The sequence below is a fragment of the Eretmochelys imbricata genome, chromosome 2 (genome assembly GCF_965152235.1).
Source record: "Eretmochelys imbricata isolate rEreImb1 chromosome 2, rEreImb1.hap1, whole genome shotgun sequence".
NCBI classification, from domain to species: Eukaryota; Metazoa; Chordata; order Testudines; family Cheloniidae; genus Eretmochelys; species Eretmochelys imbricata.
The window spans coordinates 260,959,866-260,978,461 of NC_135573.1; the positions used below are offsets into that span (position 1 = coordinate 260,959,866).

The window sequence follows — 18,596 nt, forward strand, 5'->3', positions numbered from 1 at the left end:
AGCTGCTGAGCACCTCCCGCTCCAATGGGTGTTGAGTGTAGCCAGGGGTGCTAAGTGCATCTGAGAATCAGGCCGTTACAACAGTAACTCTCCCCTTCCAAAAATAAAACCTCTCCCCTAGCAGTTTTCACCCCATAAAGGGAGAAGTGTCTGACACTACATGGAGTCCACTGGGGCCATCACTCAATTTTATGTGGAAGGGGCTCAGATGGAAGCAGGATAAACCCCTCCGATAAGATATGACTCCAGAAGAGTTGGGAGGTCACTGCTGCCCATTCAGACAGCAAGAGTCTGGGCCAGCCTGAGCTGTGATTAGCAGCAGGGGGAGGACAGACTTGACATTCATGGCAGCCTTTCAGATTGCAATGACATCTTCCCAGGCTTGGGCCATAATCTTTCCGTTTGTATAAACATTGGTGATAACTCCCCCTCGCCTGCATGGTCAGGCTGGGGCTGAGCTGTACGCCAGCACATGGGAGGGGGAGGACAACACCAGCCGCTTGCAGGCCTGTCTGCCCAGGCAACGAGGCTGTGTCTTGAAACAGCTTTCGAGAGCCTGATTCTGAAAATGGATTCAGGTAACCCAGCTATGTCAAATGGTGTCACCGGAAATCACCAGGTCCTTAGAACCCTTTCCAGGACATGGGCGTGTTTTCTGTGCAGATGGGGCATCAGACCCATGCGAACCAGCCTTGGCCATGGCCTCTGAGGCAGCTGCTTTCTGTACCCCTGGGTGCGAAGCCGGGGAAGGGAGGAAGAGGCCATTATAAACTGTAGGCCTTAGACTACAGAGGTGGACTTCTCCTGAGTCTATCTCAGCAACATCCTACAGGACTTTGAATAACCCAGCAAGGCTGCATCATTTATCCCAGTGCTTTGCCCTTCACCCCTGAGGATCCCCATGGGCTGTAGGGACAGGAACGAATTAAGCCACCATTTCAGAGAGAGGGACACTCGCCAGTGACTTGGCCAGAGTATCAGCCTGACAGGAACAGAACGAAGCTCTCCTGATTCTCCGTGCTGGACTGTGTCTCCCCTTTCTCAGAGCCTCACCAGGCTGAGCACAAGGCTCGCTTATGAACTCAGCACATGCTACATCCATGCATGGAAAACCACCAGGGACTCAACCAGTGTAGCCAGCGTGTAAGGCAAAATAAGCCTGTGGCCCAGCCAGTGCATCAGACCCCTGCAGAATGCATGTTCTGATGGTCCCATTGCTCAGAAAAGGACGGTGGCACGTAGGGCTGTAACCCTGGGAAGGCAATGCCTCGCTCTGGTGGTGGTCTTCTAATATGCCTAACGCCAGTGGATCAAGGCAGATGGGTTGCATCATTGTAAAGTGTGAGTGCCTGATAATTTTATGCTTTTTTTTTTTTTTTTTTTTTTGCCTCTTCCACAAAAGAGAGATTAGAATGAAAATTCTTCAGGGCAGGAACTGCCTCTTCCTTTGTATTTGCTGTAGCTACCTGCTTTCCAATCTAAAGAGTGATAATAAAGAGGCCAAGAGAATTATTTTGTTGGCTGGCTCTGTAGCCTGCCGAGGTCATATAGCCATGGCAGAATGAGCTGGATTCCCTGGTGGCTCAGGCACCATTAACACTTTCCCTCACCGTCACTTGCACAACTTGGCTGCCACCATACAGCCCAGAGGAGGCTGCGTTTCAGTGATGTGCCTCTATGTAGCTTACAAAGCACTTTGGATTTTTTTTTTTCCACAGTGAAAGCTGCTGCATGTGTTCAAACTATTTCTCATGGGAAGACTCAATAAAGTTTTCTGAATGGTGAAAGCCATCAGTAACGCTAACGGGTTTTTTTCTTCCACTGGAGCAGAGTTAAAAAAACAAAGGGACTTAACAAATTAAATCAGGAAACAATAAGTACAGGACGTGGCTAGAATGACATTATGTAAAGAGTAACACATCTGGAATAAGTTATTGCACAGGACAAGCAAAGCAGAATCTAAACATGTGCAAGACGTAACCATGTTTGTGTCAGGAGAAGGGTGTGGTTAAAACAAGTCAGGAAGGTGGGACTATGATAAAGCAAATAGCGAGCAAGCATGTTAGCCTAGATAGTCTTTTACAGCTCCTGCTGTTTGTGTTATTAACAATTTCCTATTGAGTTGCAGCAATTTCTTTAACTCTCTGTCCTAGATCTACTGGATGTTTCAGCTATGGGAAGACCAGGCTGTAACTGTGAGCTGTTCGGGGGGCCGGAGGTGTTAAGTGAACTCCTTTGCCCTTGCTCAGATGATCAAGCAGATTTGCCTGCAGTTTATTTTGTACACACACACATGACCCTTCACAGCCTGCAATCCCCTTTGGTGAATGTGGCATCAATTTGGATTCTTCCCTGAGCTTGCTCCCAAGGGGCCCCGAACTGCAGACCGTATGCCAGCCAAGAGCCCACTGAAGAAATGGGAATTTTGCCAGCATGAGAACGGCAGGGCAGAGCAGAGCTTCTAGGAGAGCAGGTAACTAAGACACAGGTGGAAAGACATAGTGTAATCAAGAATCAGGCCCTAATGACCCTTTATGCTGCTCCCAGCACCTGTACCTGCTCGCAGACCTGTTGGAGGTATGGCTGGCATGCATTGCATTACAGCTGGCCCCTGGGAAGTATAGCATAATTTAGAGCAGCCCTGAGGTTGCTCTAAAGTGCACCAGTGGCCAGGCAGGCTTCTTCATGGCAGAATGCAGGGGGTGCATGAGTGGTTCACTAAGGGCCAAATTCAGCCTTAGGTTATGCGCTGAGATCAATGAGTGCATGTAACCAAGGGACAGAGTTGGGCCCCATTTCATTTCAGCACTGTTCATTTCCTCAGGCTTTGGAGGCAGGATCTCTGTATATGAATATTTACGACCCGCTTTCCAGCTAAAGCAGGATAAAATCTGCTTTCATAATGCGTTCCCTTTGAAAGATGACAATAAAAAGAAAAAAAATTCCCACCACCCACTCAGTCTCATGCAAATTAGAGCAGAACAAGAGATACAAAATAAAAAAAAAAAATCCACCTCCGACTTTGGGAACGAGATGAGGGGGAAGTGAGTGAGCATATCCCTCCGAGACATGCTCTAAATCTTGTTACACAAAGTCACTGCTGGCCTTTTGTAATTAGCAGGTACAGTCAAAGCTGCATTTGCAGGGATACCGACAGCCAATATAACAAGCAAGAAGTGATTGAAAGCCCACAGGCCTCTGCCCCATGACTGCCAGTAAATAAGGCACTCCCTCTGCAAGCCTTGTTAGCAATGCAGAGTGACCAGATCTCTTCCTGTTACAATATTTGGTATATCTACAGCATTCCCCATCTGAGGATCTCAAAGCCCTTTATAAACTTTTACTAATTAAGCACAGCAATAGCCTTGTGAGGGAAGTCAGGGATTGGTCTAGCAGCTCGGGTATTGGAGCAGGACCCAGTACTGGAGCACGTGTAGGATCTTGGCAAATCACTTCATCTGTATGTGTCTCCATTTCCCCTCTTACCCTCTGTCTGTTTAGATTGTAAACTCTTCAGGGTAGGGACTGTCTCCCACTCTATGTTTGTACAGCACCTTGCACACTGGGCCCCTGATCTTGGCTGGCACCAGCAGGGGCTATGGTAATACGAAGGATAATAATAGAAAGATTGTTTTAACCACTGTGGAAATGCAGCTGCAGTGTAATCAAGAAGCGAAGAAGTCAAGGAAACAGTGTCCAGTGGAAGCGCAGGGAAAATATTAGGTGGGCAGGATGTAATTTGGCCAGGACATTAGTGTCTGTTTCCCCTGCACCTTGTGCAGTCATTTTGGCCAGTGTACGGTGAACACACACCGCTATCAGATCAGAATGGTTGCACTTTACACTCCTTCTACACCGGTGTGAATAGCGACACACGGCAGTGAAGAATCAGGTCCCGGGACTCTCATCCTCTCGCAGAAGATGCTGTCGGATCTTTTACCGACACAAAGAGGTCAAACCCTGTGCCTTACTTCCTCATCCAGGAAACAGGTTCCACAGTATTGCCCAGATTAAAACCTGCTAGTGCTAACCCTCGGAAGGTCTGAGCTGAATCCCCCACTCCATCCTCCCCAGTCTTCTGTGGTTTGATGAAATAACCAGCCTTGGTACCTGGCATAGAGAGTCAAAGCCTCTCAGGAGACGTGTCCCTGCATTTGATGATTTAATTGGGGATTGGACCTGCTTTGAGCAGGGGGTTGGACTAGATGACCTCCTGAGGTCCCTTCCAACCCTGATATTCTATGATTCTATGATTTCACTGTGAACAAAGACTCACGGGATCCAGAGTGGAGTTTGGAACCAACCAGGATCCCCTGTTTCCAATCAATAGAAAAGCAGCAGTGGAGAAAAGACAATGAGGTTGTGATGTAAGTGTCTAGTCACTGGAATAGGAGGAACCAATATTGTGTGCCAGGTCCTGCCCCTTTAGATTGGTGGATCCCCACTGAAGTCAGAAGACCTGTAGGGGTGTAAGAATCTGAGATGAAATCCTGGTCCCACTGAAGTCAGTGGCAAAACTCCCATTGACATCCAGTGGGGCCAGGCTTTCACCCCCATGTCTAGTTCAAGTAACCCATAGACCACTTTTCCCAGGCTCCAGCAATCTTCACTGAAGGGAGGGAAGGGATATTTAGAAAGGGAAGAAACTTGTGCCAACTGGAAACTTACTGCAGCTCTTACAAGGTAACCTGGAAAAAAAAAGAAAGGAAAAAAAGGCTATTTCAAAGTGAAAGCCCCGAGAGACACGGACATTGAACACATCCTTAATTATACAGACCTGGACCTTGTTCTAAATGCATTAGGGAGCTTTGTGTTGGCTATACAAGCATTACAAGGAAAAGCTCTACGTTCCACAGAGAAACCATTTGCAGGATTTCCAACCCCCAAACTGCAGCAATTGTGAATTTTTACCAGGGAGGGTAATTAACCATTGGCACAATTTATCAACGGTCATGGTAGATTCTCCATCACTGGAAATTTTTAAATCAAGATTTGATATTTTTCTGAAAAATCTGCTCTAGGAATTATTTTGGGGAAGTTCTCTGGCCCGTGTTATGCAGAAGGTCAAACCATGTGTTCACAATGGTCTCTTCTGGCCTTGGGATCTATGAGTGAAACCCCCTGTCTCCCCCCGCCCCCCAACCCATGAGATTGGCTTAAAACCGAAGAGATTTAAAAAATAATAAATTTGGGATGGGGGTGGTGGTATTTGCCTTCTGGGTTTTGAGCCTTTAGGGTTCATGTTTCTAAGCTTTACTCTGCAGCCAGGAGAACTGGAATCTCACCCCAAAAAAAAAAAAAAAAAAAAAAAAAAGCAAAAAAAGCTTGAGTCTGATGTAATCACATGACTCCAGGAACTGGGGCTTTAAAGAAAAACAGCAAATATTAAACTAATGATGAAATGGCAGAGTTGGAAGCACTGTGGGAGATTCACCCCTCCAAAAAAATACTGCTAAAGTTATTCAACAGTACAATGCAATCCATTCTCTAGGGAGGCAGTGTGGCCTAGTGGGTAGTGCCCTGAGTTGGTATTCAGGTAGACCTAGGTAGGTTCTATTCCTGGCTTGCCTGCTGGGTGACTTTGGCAAAGTCTTTTCCTCTGTGACTCCGTCTCCCCATCACTGAAATGGGGATACTGCTATTGATCTCCTTTGTAACTCGCTTTGAGATGTACTGATGATAAGAACTGGGGGTTATAATACTGCAGCAAAGTCTGGTGCCCAGGTTTAATAGCAAATTACACTGATTGGAAGGAAGTCCCACGTTTACAGTTCTGCCAACACATCCGTCACGTATGGAAGGATGGTCCAGTGACTAGGGTGCTAACCCCTGACTTAAGTGATCTGGGTTTGAGTCCCAGCTTTTCCACATACTTCTGGTGTGAGTTTGGGCAAGTCACTTAATTCTCCTCTGTGCCTCAGGTCCCCATCTGTGAAATGGGGATAACTGCCCAGGCCCGCCTCACAGCAATGGTGTGAGGATACATACAGTAAAATCTGAGGTGCTCATCTACCATGGTGTAAGTACCAGAGACAGCGAGCCACGCACAGGAACTCAACACTAGAAGGCCGCAAGTCAAAGCATCACCCATTCCAATACCTCCTCACTGATCTCCCAGCCCATGGAGCAAACAACCTCAGCAAAAAAAAACCTGGAAACTGCTCGAGATACGAGAGCAGCTGGGATAGAACAAGTGGAAGCCAAGAAGCTGGGCTGTGGCACAGCCCTGCAGCGAAGTCTCTTGCGGCAGCAGCCCAACATCCCTGCAGGAATATTCAAAGCCAGGTCAGACTCATGCCAATTGGAGCCTCTGTGACCATAACCTGGTGGTGAGACATAAAGTCCACTCTAAACCACGAGGGGAATGGGCGTGCAATCAGTGGGCCCAAGGAGAGAATCATAGAATCATAGAATATCAGGGTTGGAAGGGACCTCAGGAGGTCATCTAGTCCAACCCCCTGCTCAAAGCAGGACCAATCCCCAACTAAATCATCCCAGCCAGGGCTTTGTCAAGCCTGACCTTAAAAACTTCAAAAGAAGGAGATTCCACCACCTCCCTAGGTAACGCATTCCAGTGTTTCACCACCCTCCTAATGAAAAAGTTTTTCCTACTATCCAACCTAAACCTCCCCCACTGCAACTTGAAACTATTAATCCTCGTTCTGTCATCTGCTACTACTGAGAACAGTCTAGATTCATCCTCTTTGGAACCTGCTTTCAGGTAGTTGAAAGCAGCTATCAAATCCCCCCTCATTCTTCTCTTTCACAGACTAAACAATCACAGTTCCCTCAGCCTCTCCTCATAAGTCATGTGTTCCAGACCCCTAATCATTTTTGTTGCCCTTCGCTGGACTTCCTCCAATTTTTCCACATCCTTCTTGTAGTGTGGGGCCCAAAACTGGACGCAGTACTCCAGATGAGGCCTCACCAATGTCAAATAGAGGGGAACGATCATGTCCCTTGATCTGCTGGCTATGCCCCTACTTATACATCCCAAAATGCCATTGGCCTTCTTGGCAACAAGGGCACACTGTTGACTCATATCCAGCTTCTCGTCCACTGTCACCCCTAGGTCCTTTTCTGCAGAACTGCTGCCGAGCCATTCAGTCCCTAGTCTGTAGCGGTGCATTGGGTTCTTCCGTCCTAAGTGCAGGACTCTGCACTTGTCCTTGTTGAACCTCATCAGATTTCTTTTGGCCCACTCCTCCAATTTGTCTAGGTCCCTCTGTATCCTATCCCTGGCCTCCAGCGTATCTACCACTCCTCCCAGTTTAGTATCATCCGCAAATTTGCTGAGAATGCAATCCACACCATCCTCCAGATCATTTATGAAGATATTGAACAAAACCGGCCCCAGGACCGACCCTTGGGGCACTCCACTTGACACCAGCTGCCAACTAGACATGGAGCCATTGATCACTACCCGTTGAGCCTGACAATCTAGCCAACTTTCTCAGAGATGGAGACCAAGAGACATACACGGGTGAGAAAGAGGTTTTCTCAATCTTAAGCCTTCTTGTCACCAGGCAATGAGGGGACTCTGGGCCTGGCCAAGGGAGAGAGATGGCATGGGGATCTGGAGCAGTACTGCCAAATTGGCTCAGGGGATCAAGCCCCAAAGACTGCGTGTCCCGTCTTCTGAGGGGCCTGCCATTTTCTTATATTTTGGCAACAGAAGTATAGCTTGTCTTGCCATTAGAGTCTCACAGGATTGAACTGTCTGCCTCCTGCATGTGTGTGTGTATCAGATACATGTATGTGAGGTGTGTCAGATGCATGTGTGTGTCTGAGCTGTGTTCAGAGGGGTACTTGTGTCAGATGCGTGTGTGTCTGGGCTGTGTTCAGAGGGGTACCTGTGTCAGATGCGTGTGTGTTGGGCTGTCTTCAGAGGGGCACCTGTGTCAGATGCGTGTGTGTGTCTGAGCTGTGTTCACAGGGGTACCTGTGTCAGATGCGTGTGTGTCTGGGCTGTGTTCACAGGGGCACCTGTGTCAGATGCGTGTGTGTTGGGCTGTGTTCAGAGGGGCACCTGTGTCAGATGTGTGTGTGTCTGAGCTGTGTTCACAGGGGTACCTGTGTCAGATGCGTGTGTGTTGGGCTGTGTTCAGAGGGGCACCTGTGTCAGATGCGTGTGTGTTGGGCTGTGTTCAGAGGGGCACCTGTGTCAGATGCGTGTGTGTTGGGCTGTGTTCATAGGGGTACCTGTGTCAGATGCGTGTGTGTTGGGCTGTGTTCAGAGGGGCACCTGTGTCAGATGCGTGTGTGTGTCTGAGCTGTGTTCAGAGGGGCACCTGTGTCAGATGCGTGTGTGTCTGAGCTGTGTTCAGAGGGGCACCTGTGTCAGATGCGTGTGTGTGTCTGAGCTGTGTTCAGAGGGGCACCTGTGTCAGATGCGTGTGTGTCTGAGCTGTGTTCAGAGGGGCACCTGTGTCAGATGCGTGTGTGTTGGGCTGTGTTCAGAGGGGCACCTGTGTCAGATGCGTGTGTGTTGGGCTGTGTTCAGAGGGGCACCTGTGTCAGATGCGTGTGTGTTGGGCTGTGTTCATAGGGGTACCTGTGTCAGATGCGTGTGTGTTGGGCTGTGTTCAGAGGGGCACCTGTGTCAGATGCGTGTGTGTGTCTGAGCTGTGTTCACAGGGGCACCTGTGTCAGATGCGTGTGTGTCTGAGCTGTGTTCAGAGGGGCACCTGTGTCAGATGCGTGTGTGTGTCTGAGCTGTGTTCAGAGGGGTATCTGTGTCGGATGTGTATGTGTGTATCAGCTGTGTTCAGAGGGGTACCTGTGTCGGATGCGTGTGTATCTGAGCTGTGTTCACAGGGGCACCTGTGTCGGATGCGTGTGTGTCTGAGCTGTGTTCACAGGGGTACCTGTGGCAGATGCGTGTGTGTTGGGCTGTGTTCACAGGGGCACCTGTGTCAGATGCGTGTGTGTTGGGCTGTGTTCAGAGGGGTACCTGTGTCAGATGCGTGTGTGTTGGGCTGTGTTCACAGGGGTACCTGTGTCGGATGCGTGTGTATCTGAGCTGTGTTCACAGGGGTACCTGTGTCGGATGCGTGTGTGTGTCTGAGCTGTGTTCACAGGGGCACCTGGGTCAGATGCGTGTGTGTCTGAGCTGTGTTCACAGGGGTACCTGTGTCAGATGCGTGTGTGTCTGAGCTGTGTTCAGAGGGGCACCTGTGTCAGATGCGTGTGTGTGTGAGCTGTGTTCACAGGGGCACCTGTGTCGGATGCGTGTGTGTGTCTGAGCTGTGTTCACAGGGGCACCTGGGTCAGATGCATGTGTGTGTGAGCTGTGTTCACAGGGGCACCTGTGTCGGATGCGTGTGTGTCTGAGCTGTGTTCACAGGGGCACCTGTGTCGGATGTGTATGTGTGTATCAGCTGTGTTCAGAGGGGCACCTGTGTCAGATGCGTGTGTGTTGGGCTGTGTTCAGAGGGGCACCTGTGTCAGATGCGTGTGTGTCTGAGCTGTGTTCACAGGGGTACCTGTGTCGGATGCGTGTGTGTGTTGGGCTGTGTTCACAGGGGCACCTGTGTCAGATGCGTGTGTGTCTGAGCTGTGTTCACAGGGGCACCTGGGTCAGATGCGTGTGTGTCTGAGCTGTGTTCACAGGGGTATCTGTGTCAGATGCGTGTGTGTGTTGGGCTGTGTTCACAGGGGCACCTGTGTCAGATGCGTGTGTGTGTTGGGCTGTGTTCACAGGGGCACCTGTGTCGGATGCGTGTGTGTTGGGCTGTGTTCACAGGGGCACCTGTGTCAGATGCGTGTGTGTCTGAGCTGTGTTCACAGGGGTACCTGTGTCGGATGCGTGTGTGTTGGGCTGTGTTCACAGGGGCACCTGTGTCAGATGCGTGTGTGTCTGAGCTGTGTTCACAGGGGTACCTGTGTCAGATGCGTGTGTGTGTCTGAGCTGTGTTCACAGGGGCACCTGTGTCAGATGCGTGTGTGTCTGAGCTGTGTTCACAGGGGTATCTGTGTCAGATGCGTGTGTGTGTTGGGCTGTGTTCACAGGGGCACCTGTGTCAGATGCGTGTGTGTTGGGCTGTGTTCACAGGGGCACCTGTGTCAGATGCGTGTGTGTCTGAGCTGTGTTCACAGGGGTATCTGTGTCAGATGCGTGTGTGTGTTGGGCTGTGTTCACAGGGGCACCTGTGTCAGATGCGTGTGTGTGTTGGGCTGTGTTCACAGGGGCACCTGTGTCAGATGCGTGTGTGTTGGGCTGTGTTCAGAGGGGCACCTGTGTCGGATGCGTGTGTGTGTCTGAGCTGTGTTCACAGGGGCACCTGTGTCGGATGCGTGTGTGTTGGGCTGTGTTCAGAGGGGTCTGTGACCTGACACATCTGTCAGAGGGGTGCGTACTTGGTGCGACTGGGCATTTGTGTCATACAGCCGACGTGTGCAGGGAGGGTAGGTCAGAGGGGGGTTGTGTGTCAGAGGCATAAGTGGCAGGCAGAGGAGAAAGAGAAATGTGTGTGTGTGGGGGGGGGGGGGTAGTGAGTGTGACAGAGCCAGCCGAATAAGTGCCCTGTCTCTTTAAAGGCCCAGACACAGCCCCATCTGATGCGGCGGCTCCAATCAGCAGCCCCTGGGCTCTGGCAGCAGCAGGAGCCTGGGCTCTGCATTCCTCCCTCTTCCTAAAGGGCTAACATGGCGATGGCAGGATGAGGGTGAGGTGAAGACGCAGGGGGATGTGAGAGCAGCAGCTGCCCAGACACACACGCGGGGCGGACAGCGCAGCAGGGGGGATTGCAGCTGAGGAAAGGAGAAGGGAGAGGAAAAAAAAAAAATAAAAAAAAAAAAAACAAAAAACACCCAACCCAACATTTTCATGGAGAGCAAAAATCCCATGCAAGCTGGGGAGGATCAGGACTCCTTTGAGCTGAGACCCTTGCATCAAAATGGTAGAGCTGCAAACCTTTCCTTTCTCTGATTCTTCCTCTTGTTGATTTCTCCCGGGCTTTGCAGACTTTGCAGAGGCCTCTGAAACTTGCCTAAATAATTGCAACCACGTTGGGGGAGGGGGTGGGGGAGGGCTGAAAAAGAGGTGCATGGTTTATTTTATGTGCATGCTGCAGCCACAGATTGTGTGAGGGGAAATACAGATCTATGCACACTAGCAAGAGGCAGGGTTGGAGGGGAGTGCGCTCTTATTTCGTTGTGGGGGGGGGGGGGGAAGGGTTGGAAAAACGATGCCAAGAGAGGGGCATCTCTGGATTTTGAAAGTGGATTTGCAAAGTGGGAATGCAGCTGGAGCAACGATAGCTGTCTTGTTGCATGCAAAGAGTTAAATTCCTTCATAGCAGGCTGATGCCTTTGCAAAGGGTTAGGTCACAATCCAAGCATTTTCATTATAAGTTGATTTTTTTTAATGCCCCTCTGCCCTCCCCCCCCCCAAAATGCAGCACTGAGAATTTTGCTTGTAGGTGGGTGCAATAAAGATAATGACACCACCACCCCATCCCCCCGAGGATCTTGAATTAGAAAGGGCAGCTGTTTGGGAATGAGACTTGGGCTGGGTTATTATTTTTTCGTTGGATTTATTTGCCCTCCCCTGTTTGTAACAAGGAGAAAGTTTGTACTGGGTTCCCCCCCTCCCCTTGCAGGAGAGGGGAGGCGGTGGAACTTTGCATTGCAGATGTGAGCAAATGGAGGGTGTTGGGGCCTGGGGGGAAGGGGTCAGGTTTCTGCTCAAGGGCAGGAATCGAAACAGTTACTGTCTCTGGCTGTGGGGGGGTTTACTTTGCAAACGGGGGATCTTACCTGCAGGTGTCAGAGCTTGTTCTCTGGAATGTGGAAAATATTCAAGTTGGATTTATTTTGTCCCTTTGTGCTTAACACTCCAATAGAGAATTCATTCATCAGCAGCTTCCCCTGTGCCCCCACCCCTTCCAGATGACGCCCTCATTTAGACAACTTTCTTCCCTGCTTCATCCCCTTCATATGCGGTTAGCATTTTTCCATCTGAGTCCTAAGTGCTGGGGAAAGTTCTCTTCTCTTTTCTCCCAGTGCATCTGTGGAGGTGTTTGAGATTTAAAGCCCTGACCGCCACAGGCTTGCTGCCCTGATCTGGATAATAAGAGGGGCATGAACACTCTGCCATGGGTGGAATGTATGGAGTTGAATGTGGGTTTACATATATCCCGGTGTCATGCAGTGCATTTCACTGTCCATTAGTGTCTGATTTTTAAGTTGATGTGAGATTCGAATCTAATGTGTTGTTCCATAATGGCTGACTTAAGGGCTTCATTCTGACTTCACGCTGGTGCAAATCAGGAGTAAGCACAAGGTAGTTGGTGGGAGCGCAATTGGAAATTGGAATCAAGTTGCAGATGTATATGAGTATGTATAGGCCAGGGGTAGGCAACCTATGGCACACGGGCTGATTTCCAGTGGCACTCACGCTGCCCGGGTCCAGGCCACCGGTCCGGGGGGCTCTGCATTTTAATTTCATTTTAAATGAAGCTTCTTAAACTTTTTAAAACCCTTATTTACTTTACATATAACAATAGTTTAGTTATATATTATAGACTTATAGAAAGAGACCTTCTGAAAACGTTAAACTGTATTACTGGCACAGGAAACCTTAAATTAGAGTGAATAAATGAAGACTTGGCACACCGCTTCTGAAAGGTTGCCGACCCCTGGTCTAGGCATTTATCACACAAGTGGTGCTGTGTGGATCTGTGTCAATAGCTGTATCGACTTGGCTGGGCCTTTTGATTGGGGCTGCTAAGAATGCAGATTTGGGCCCAGTCCGAGCAGCAACAAACTTCCTTTGGGGTTGGTGGGAGTTCAGGGTTTGCGAGGGGTGTAGGTCCTGGCCCCGTAGTGGTGACATGCTTGAGGTGCAGACTTTTACAGCTGGGTAGTTTATCCTTGCAGAAAGCAGGCCTTCAACTAAGTACTGAAACATGTAAACAGAAATCCAGTTCCCCTCATCTAACGACAGCTCAGCAGCGTATTCTCCGGGAAATCTGCTACGAATGAAGCCAATAATCCATGGATCTCACCAAACAAATACTCTCTAGCTCCTTTTTTCCTCTCTTTCAGTAAAAGTCTACTATTATGTTATTGCCAGAGCGATGGCACCATGCCCATAATAACACAGACGGCAATTTGAGTAGCTTTTAGGAAATAGCAATAAAGTGCTAGGTTTGAAAATAATAACAACTTGGGCGTATGAGTGTGCCCTGCTCTGGTGTGTGTGAGATAATTATTGGGATGTGTCGAGTTCTTTCCTTAACAAGCCTGCTATTGAACCCGCTCAGCAGTGCACTGACCCACACTACGGCCCTGATCCTGCAGTGGGGCCCACACAGAGAGGCTGTGTGGTCATTGGTGGGCTCCGTTGAAGTGGGTGGGTAGAAGGGTTGGTCCGTTACTAGTATTATAGTAGCACCTAGCAGTCAATCGAGAATGGGGCCCTATTGCGCTCAGTGCTGTACAGAGTAAGAGACAGTCCCTGAAGACACTGTCCTCTGTGTAGACAAGGCAAGAGTGTCAGAGCCTAATCGTAGTGCCTGATTCCTTGCTTACTAAAAATGACCACTGATGGTGCAGTGCAGGAGTGGCCTGGTGAGATTCAGTAGCTTCTTTAGGAGCAGTATTTAGAGGAACGCTGCCGGGTCCTTTCGTGCCCAAGGATAGAGTCTATGAGGTTTTACACAACAAATATGAATAATGTTTTATGACTTTTTTTAATAAACTGAAATGAGAGAAGCTGTTTTGGACCCTGATGCTGCAGTCTTGGCTTGAATGGGAGTCTTCGTGGGTCTTGGGCCCCACCACACGGATCAGATTGCAGGCTTGGTTTGGATTGAAGCATTCCCCCTGCAGAGTCTGCCATCCAAACCCCACCGATCCAGCTAAATCCCTGAGAACTGGGAAGTGAAACTGACCAGTTGCGTTTCACTGTCCGGCGGGAGTCAGAGTCAAAAAATAAGCAAATGGTGAAAAGTAAACCAGATTTAAAACACAAAATCTGCTTTATTCACAAGATCATTAAGTAACGTAGGAAAGCCATTTTATGGGAAGGATTTTTTTTCTAAAATCTTAATGTCCTTTTAATGTAATGTTTCTGGACCTGAAATAAAACTTTCTGCAATGCAAATACAATGCTAGCACTCCTACTGTTGCAATTTATCCAGTCAGTTGGATCTGTTTTTGAGCTGTAAGTAAATGCAGTGGCACAAGCTTGTGTTGGTGTGTTCCCAAAAGGTAACCTAGCAGACTTGTACAATCTTTTGCTTCCTTCTTAGAAACGCAGGTTATCTTTGTTCTCTTTGCAAGGAATTTATCACATATTTGAATGTTGTAAGGCAAATGCTAGAATAATAAAAGTCAAAGAGCCCAGTATTTCCATTCCCCTGTGTATAGGAAAGCAAGGTGATGTAGTTTACAAAAATAACATGGTGCTCTCTGTGAAATTTCTAGTGCATGAGAGATGGGGGAGATTGTTGCTTGTGAGTAGATTAAATATTGGTTATTTTTAAGATATGGAATTAATGTACAGGAGATCTGCTAAAGAAAAATAAGAATAAACCTTTTTGCATATGTACTGAATGTGTCAAAACATCAGCCGTTCTTTGAACATCTTGCATGAAACACTTTCTGACTGCATGTACGTGATCCACCGTATCTCACTAGACGATAAAACTGATCAGTCTTTGGGGCTGTTGCATTTCAGTTTGTCAGCTCAGAAGGGCACATGGGAAGGGTGCATCGCCTGGTCTCTCGCCTCTTTATGTATAAACTTTTTTCTTGTTTTTTTTTTTTTTTAAATGCAGCCCAGAGGAAATGGGGAAACTCCCACGTCTCTCCGTTACTTGTATCGCAAATTACCTGAGCCTGTGCGGTAGCCTCCTACCCTCTAGTAGTCCCTCTGACGGCATGAGTGAAACTGAAGGATGAGCACGACAGCATAATGTTGTGGCTTTTAGGGTTTGATCCTTCATCTGTCTTTGCCTGTGATAAAGCTCCTATTGACTTCCTTTGACGCTTGGAGATGAAATACTGTATGTGTGGGGAGAAGGGGTGCTGGGGAAACCAGGTATTGTCTGTAGGGTTCCCCCCCACCCCCCAACCTCGTGACCTATAGATTCTTCTCACCCCTTCTCCTGCCTGAACAACTTCAGTCTTGATTAGGCGTCTTCTGATGCCCACTTATATCCAGCAGTTAAGGGTCCATGAAGATAGGAACCCTGGGAAGGGTGATGTGTGTGAGTTGTGGGTGGAGCAAGGAAGATGTGAAAAGCCAAAAGCTCTGAGGGCTTGCATTGCACTATTGAAATCGGAGAGAGTATTGCCCCTGGCTTCCACGGGAACAGGATTGGTCCTGGGAGAATCTGGCCCTAGCTCAGCAAGCTCTGAGCGCATGGAAACCCCCTTTGGAAAGAAAAGGTTTCCTTGGCATAGCTGGGCACCACTCGCTGTACTTACGTGTAAAATTCTCTTGTAGCAAAAATGACCAGCATCTGGTCTGAGCAGGGGGCAGGGTGAGTCGGGGACTCCCGAGATCAAATCCTGCCTTTAACTTCTTCAAGTCAGTAAGGTCTTGATCCAGCAAAACTCTTGAGCACGTGCTTGGTTCTAAGCATGTGAGTGATGCCACTGAAGTCAGTGCACTGCTCACAGACTTATAGCTAAGCCAGAGGTCCCCAAACTGTGGGGTGTGCGCCCCTTGGGGGGCGCTGAGGAACGTTCAGGGGGGACACGGCTGGGGCATGGGCCAGCCCCCACAGGGGTAGGGAGGGAGCTCCACTCAGTTCTACTCCTGGCCCCGGCTGCCAGCCCGGGGCCCCAACTGCTGGCCTCAGCTCTGCTCCCGCCTCCGGCTGTGGCCCCAGCCTCGGCCCCCTTGCCCCTGTCCGTGACCCCCCTCCCCCTCCCCGGAGTTGCGGCCGTGCTCCCTGCTCAGGGGGGAGGGGCCGTGCGAACCAGGGTAAGGTAAGGGGTGTGAGGTAAAAAGTTCGGGGACCACTGAGCTAAGCACATGCTTAAGTTCTTTGCTGGAGTGGAGCCCTAGTTGCTCTGTGCCTCCATTCCCCCAGTTGTACAATGGGAGAGATGGTTTGTATTTGACTCGCAAAGGGGCTTGGAAGGTTAGTTCACGTCTCACAATGGAAGTACATAGCGCTCACCGTTTATTATGCATTTGCTCTGTACAATGTGCAGCAGAAAACCCAGATGCTGAGGGATATGTAAAATGGTGAACAGCAGCTGGCTCACAGACACAGTGGCTGGAATAGAGAAATGACACCGAACCTTGAGGTAGGGGTGGGGCAAACTGGAGAGGGACGGGTCGGGGGAATGATGCTCCGGGGCAAATGCTCTTAACCAGCTGTGCAGAGTGGTTAATTGCAATCAGTAAGAGGCTTTTTTAAATTGTCTTTTCCAGTACCATGCGGCAGTCTGTCCTTTTCTGTGGAGCGAGGATTGTTAACCGATCTGATTAATGTCTCTCTTTCAGAGTTGCTGAATTTGCTGGACAGTGGCAATAAAAAATGTTGCTCAATTTTTATGTGCCGTCATAAAATTGTTAAACCGTTGACTGGCAGGGGCTGGAGGGAGGACTGGATCATCTTCCAAATACTTCTGCATAGTGAAGGGAAATCTGATTTACATACCTTGGTAGAAAAGGGAGGCTGGATTTTGGATCCGAGCAGCTAGAGGTGGAAAATACCTATTAGGTTAACTCCATTCCACTCCAAGGGCACCTGCAGTCCCCATGTAAAGACGTATCCAATGTTAAATTAATACTCTGGTTGATCTTAGCAAACTGGTGAGTCAGTCCTCTGAGAAGCATCAGCCAAGGTGAAATTAAAATGATGATAAATGGTGTTAGTAGCTGAGACAGATTCCTGTTCTGGGATAGAAAGTTCTGAAGGAGACAAAAGGCCGTATGGAAACTGCAGGCAAGATACCTTTACCTGACACATTCTGTGCTGTAGCTGCATGTCTGGGAAATTCTGCGCTCCGTCTTTTACCGCTGTAGCGATTTTGTGGCTCTTGAATAGTATATTTTAGACACCAGATAACAGATCTCGGCATTAACTGGCATCTAGCCCTAATCAGAGTCCTAATTAGGTTTGTCCAAACCTTTGATGCATGGAGACAAAATAAGAACATAAGAACGGCCATACTGGGTCAGACCAAAGGTCCATCTAGCCCAGGATCCTGTCTTCCGACAGTGGCCAGTGTCAGGTGCCCCAGAGGGAATGAACAGAACAGGTCGTCATCAAGCTCATTCCCAGCTTCTGGCAAACAGAGGCTCGGGACACCATCCCTGCCCATCCTGGCTAATAGCCATCGATGGACCTATCCTCCATGAACTTATCTACTTTGATTTTTTTTTTAAATCTGTGGTTTGAACATATTTGTTTTAAAAGGACTGAATAATACAGACCATTCTTAGTTGTGATGATGATAAACAGCAATTTAAAACCAACCAACAATTGCGTCTCTGTACCCTGGGAGTGAAGGGAAGGGAGAGCTGTGTGTGTTAAAGAAACGTCTTTGTCTTGTTAAGGCTCTTGGATACAGAGTGACAAGCCCAGTATAACTTAGCTAGAGGAGTAGTTAAGCCTCATTGCTAGTGGGGGTTAGGAATGAATTCCCTCTCCCTTGCCCCCGCAGCCCTGTGAATAGCAGCATGGTCTAGTGGATAGGGCATCTGGCTATGAGTCAGAAGATCCATAGTTTAGTCCCAGCAATGCCATTGTTCTGCTGTGACATTGGGCAAGTTAAGACCTTCTCTTTGCCTATCCTGTCTGTTTAACTTGTAAGTCCTTTGTGGGTAAGGACTGTCTTGTTACATCTCTGTACCTTTCCTGGCACTGTGGAGTCCTGGTCTTGCTCAGGGCTTATATAGACAATATCATAATACAAATTGACCTGGATCATTACACAGCAGGATGGGATTTCCTTCTTACCGTGCCTCACTGACGCCTCTTCCTGCTTCGTGTCTCATTCCTGTACCGAACAGGCTCAACCCTGCTTCGATTGAGATCCCGTTCCTAGACGGCCGGGCTACTGTGCTGTCAGAATTGGCGCCTTTGTCCGGTCCACTGGTGGTCAGCAGATCTGTAAGAAGACAGTGAGCACTGAGTCTTACCATGGCCTCTAGTTTTCTCCTTTACCTCCCATCCCTGGCATAAATTCCAACTTAAGCCACTGTAACGCCTTAGGCTGGTAACTAGAGGGGTTGGCATTTCTTTTTTCCGATTTCAGACCCTGACTAGCCAGTGGCTGATATGAAGAATGGAGCCCTTAATTGAGTACCCCGGGACAGCACTGTCCTCCTTCCCAGCAGGGAGAATTGTAAAATGAAGGCAGAGAGGGGATAGGATTTTGCTCTCTAAATATCACCGAGCAGGGCAGGGGAGCACCAGGGAGGGAGAAGAGATATGTAAGCTAAAGGACAGTGCTGGAACAAGAACAAATGGGGATAAACTGATTATGGGTACGCTGAGTCTGGCAGTCATAAGAAGGTTTCTAACCATCAGAGGAGTGAGGTTCCGTGAACGGCTTCCCTGTAGGAGCAGTGGGGATAAGAAACCTCGCTGGTTTTAAGATGGAGCTGGATCAGTTGTATGAAC

The 18,596-nt window shown here is 48.8% G+C and overlaps 1 protein-coding gene across 2 annotated transcripts in view; it reads left to right on the forward strand.

Moving 5' to 3' along the window:
* The first annotated feature begins 2,319 nt into the window (after positions 1-2,319).
* The window catches only part of ZBTB47 (zinc finger and BTB domain containing 47), a 98,109-nt gene continuing 81,832 nt past the window's right edge, over positions 2,320-18,596 (forward strand). The window contains exon 1 of one of the 2 annotated variants that reach the window (XM_077808449.1): positions 2,320-2,473. Coding sequence is in view for 1 of the 2 variants with exons in the window: in XM_077808448.1 (XP_077664574.1) it covers positions 10,899-10,901 (3 nt within the window). In the remaining variant the exon portion in view is untranslated. Of the gene's footprint in view, positions 2,474-10,647; positions 10,902-18,596 lie in introns of those variants that run through there. The other variant, XM_077808448.1, reaches the window with a different exon arrangement.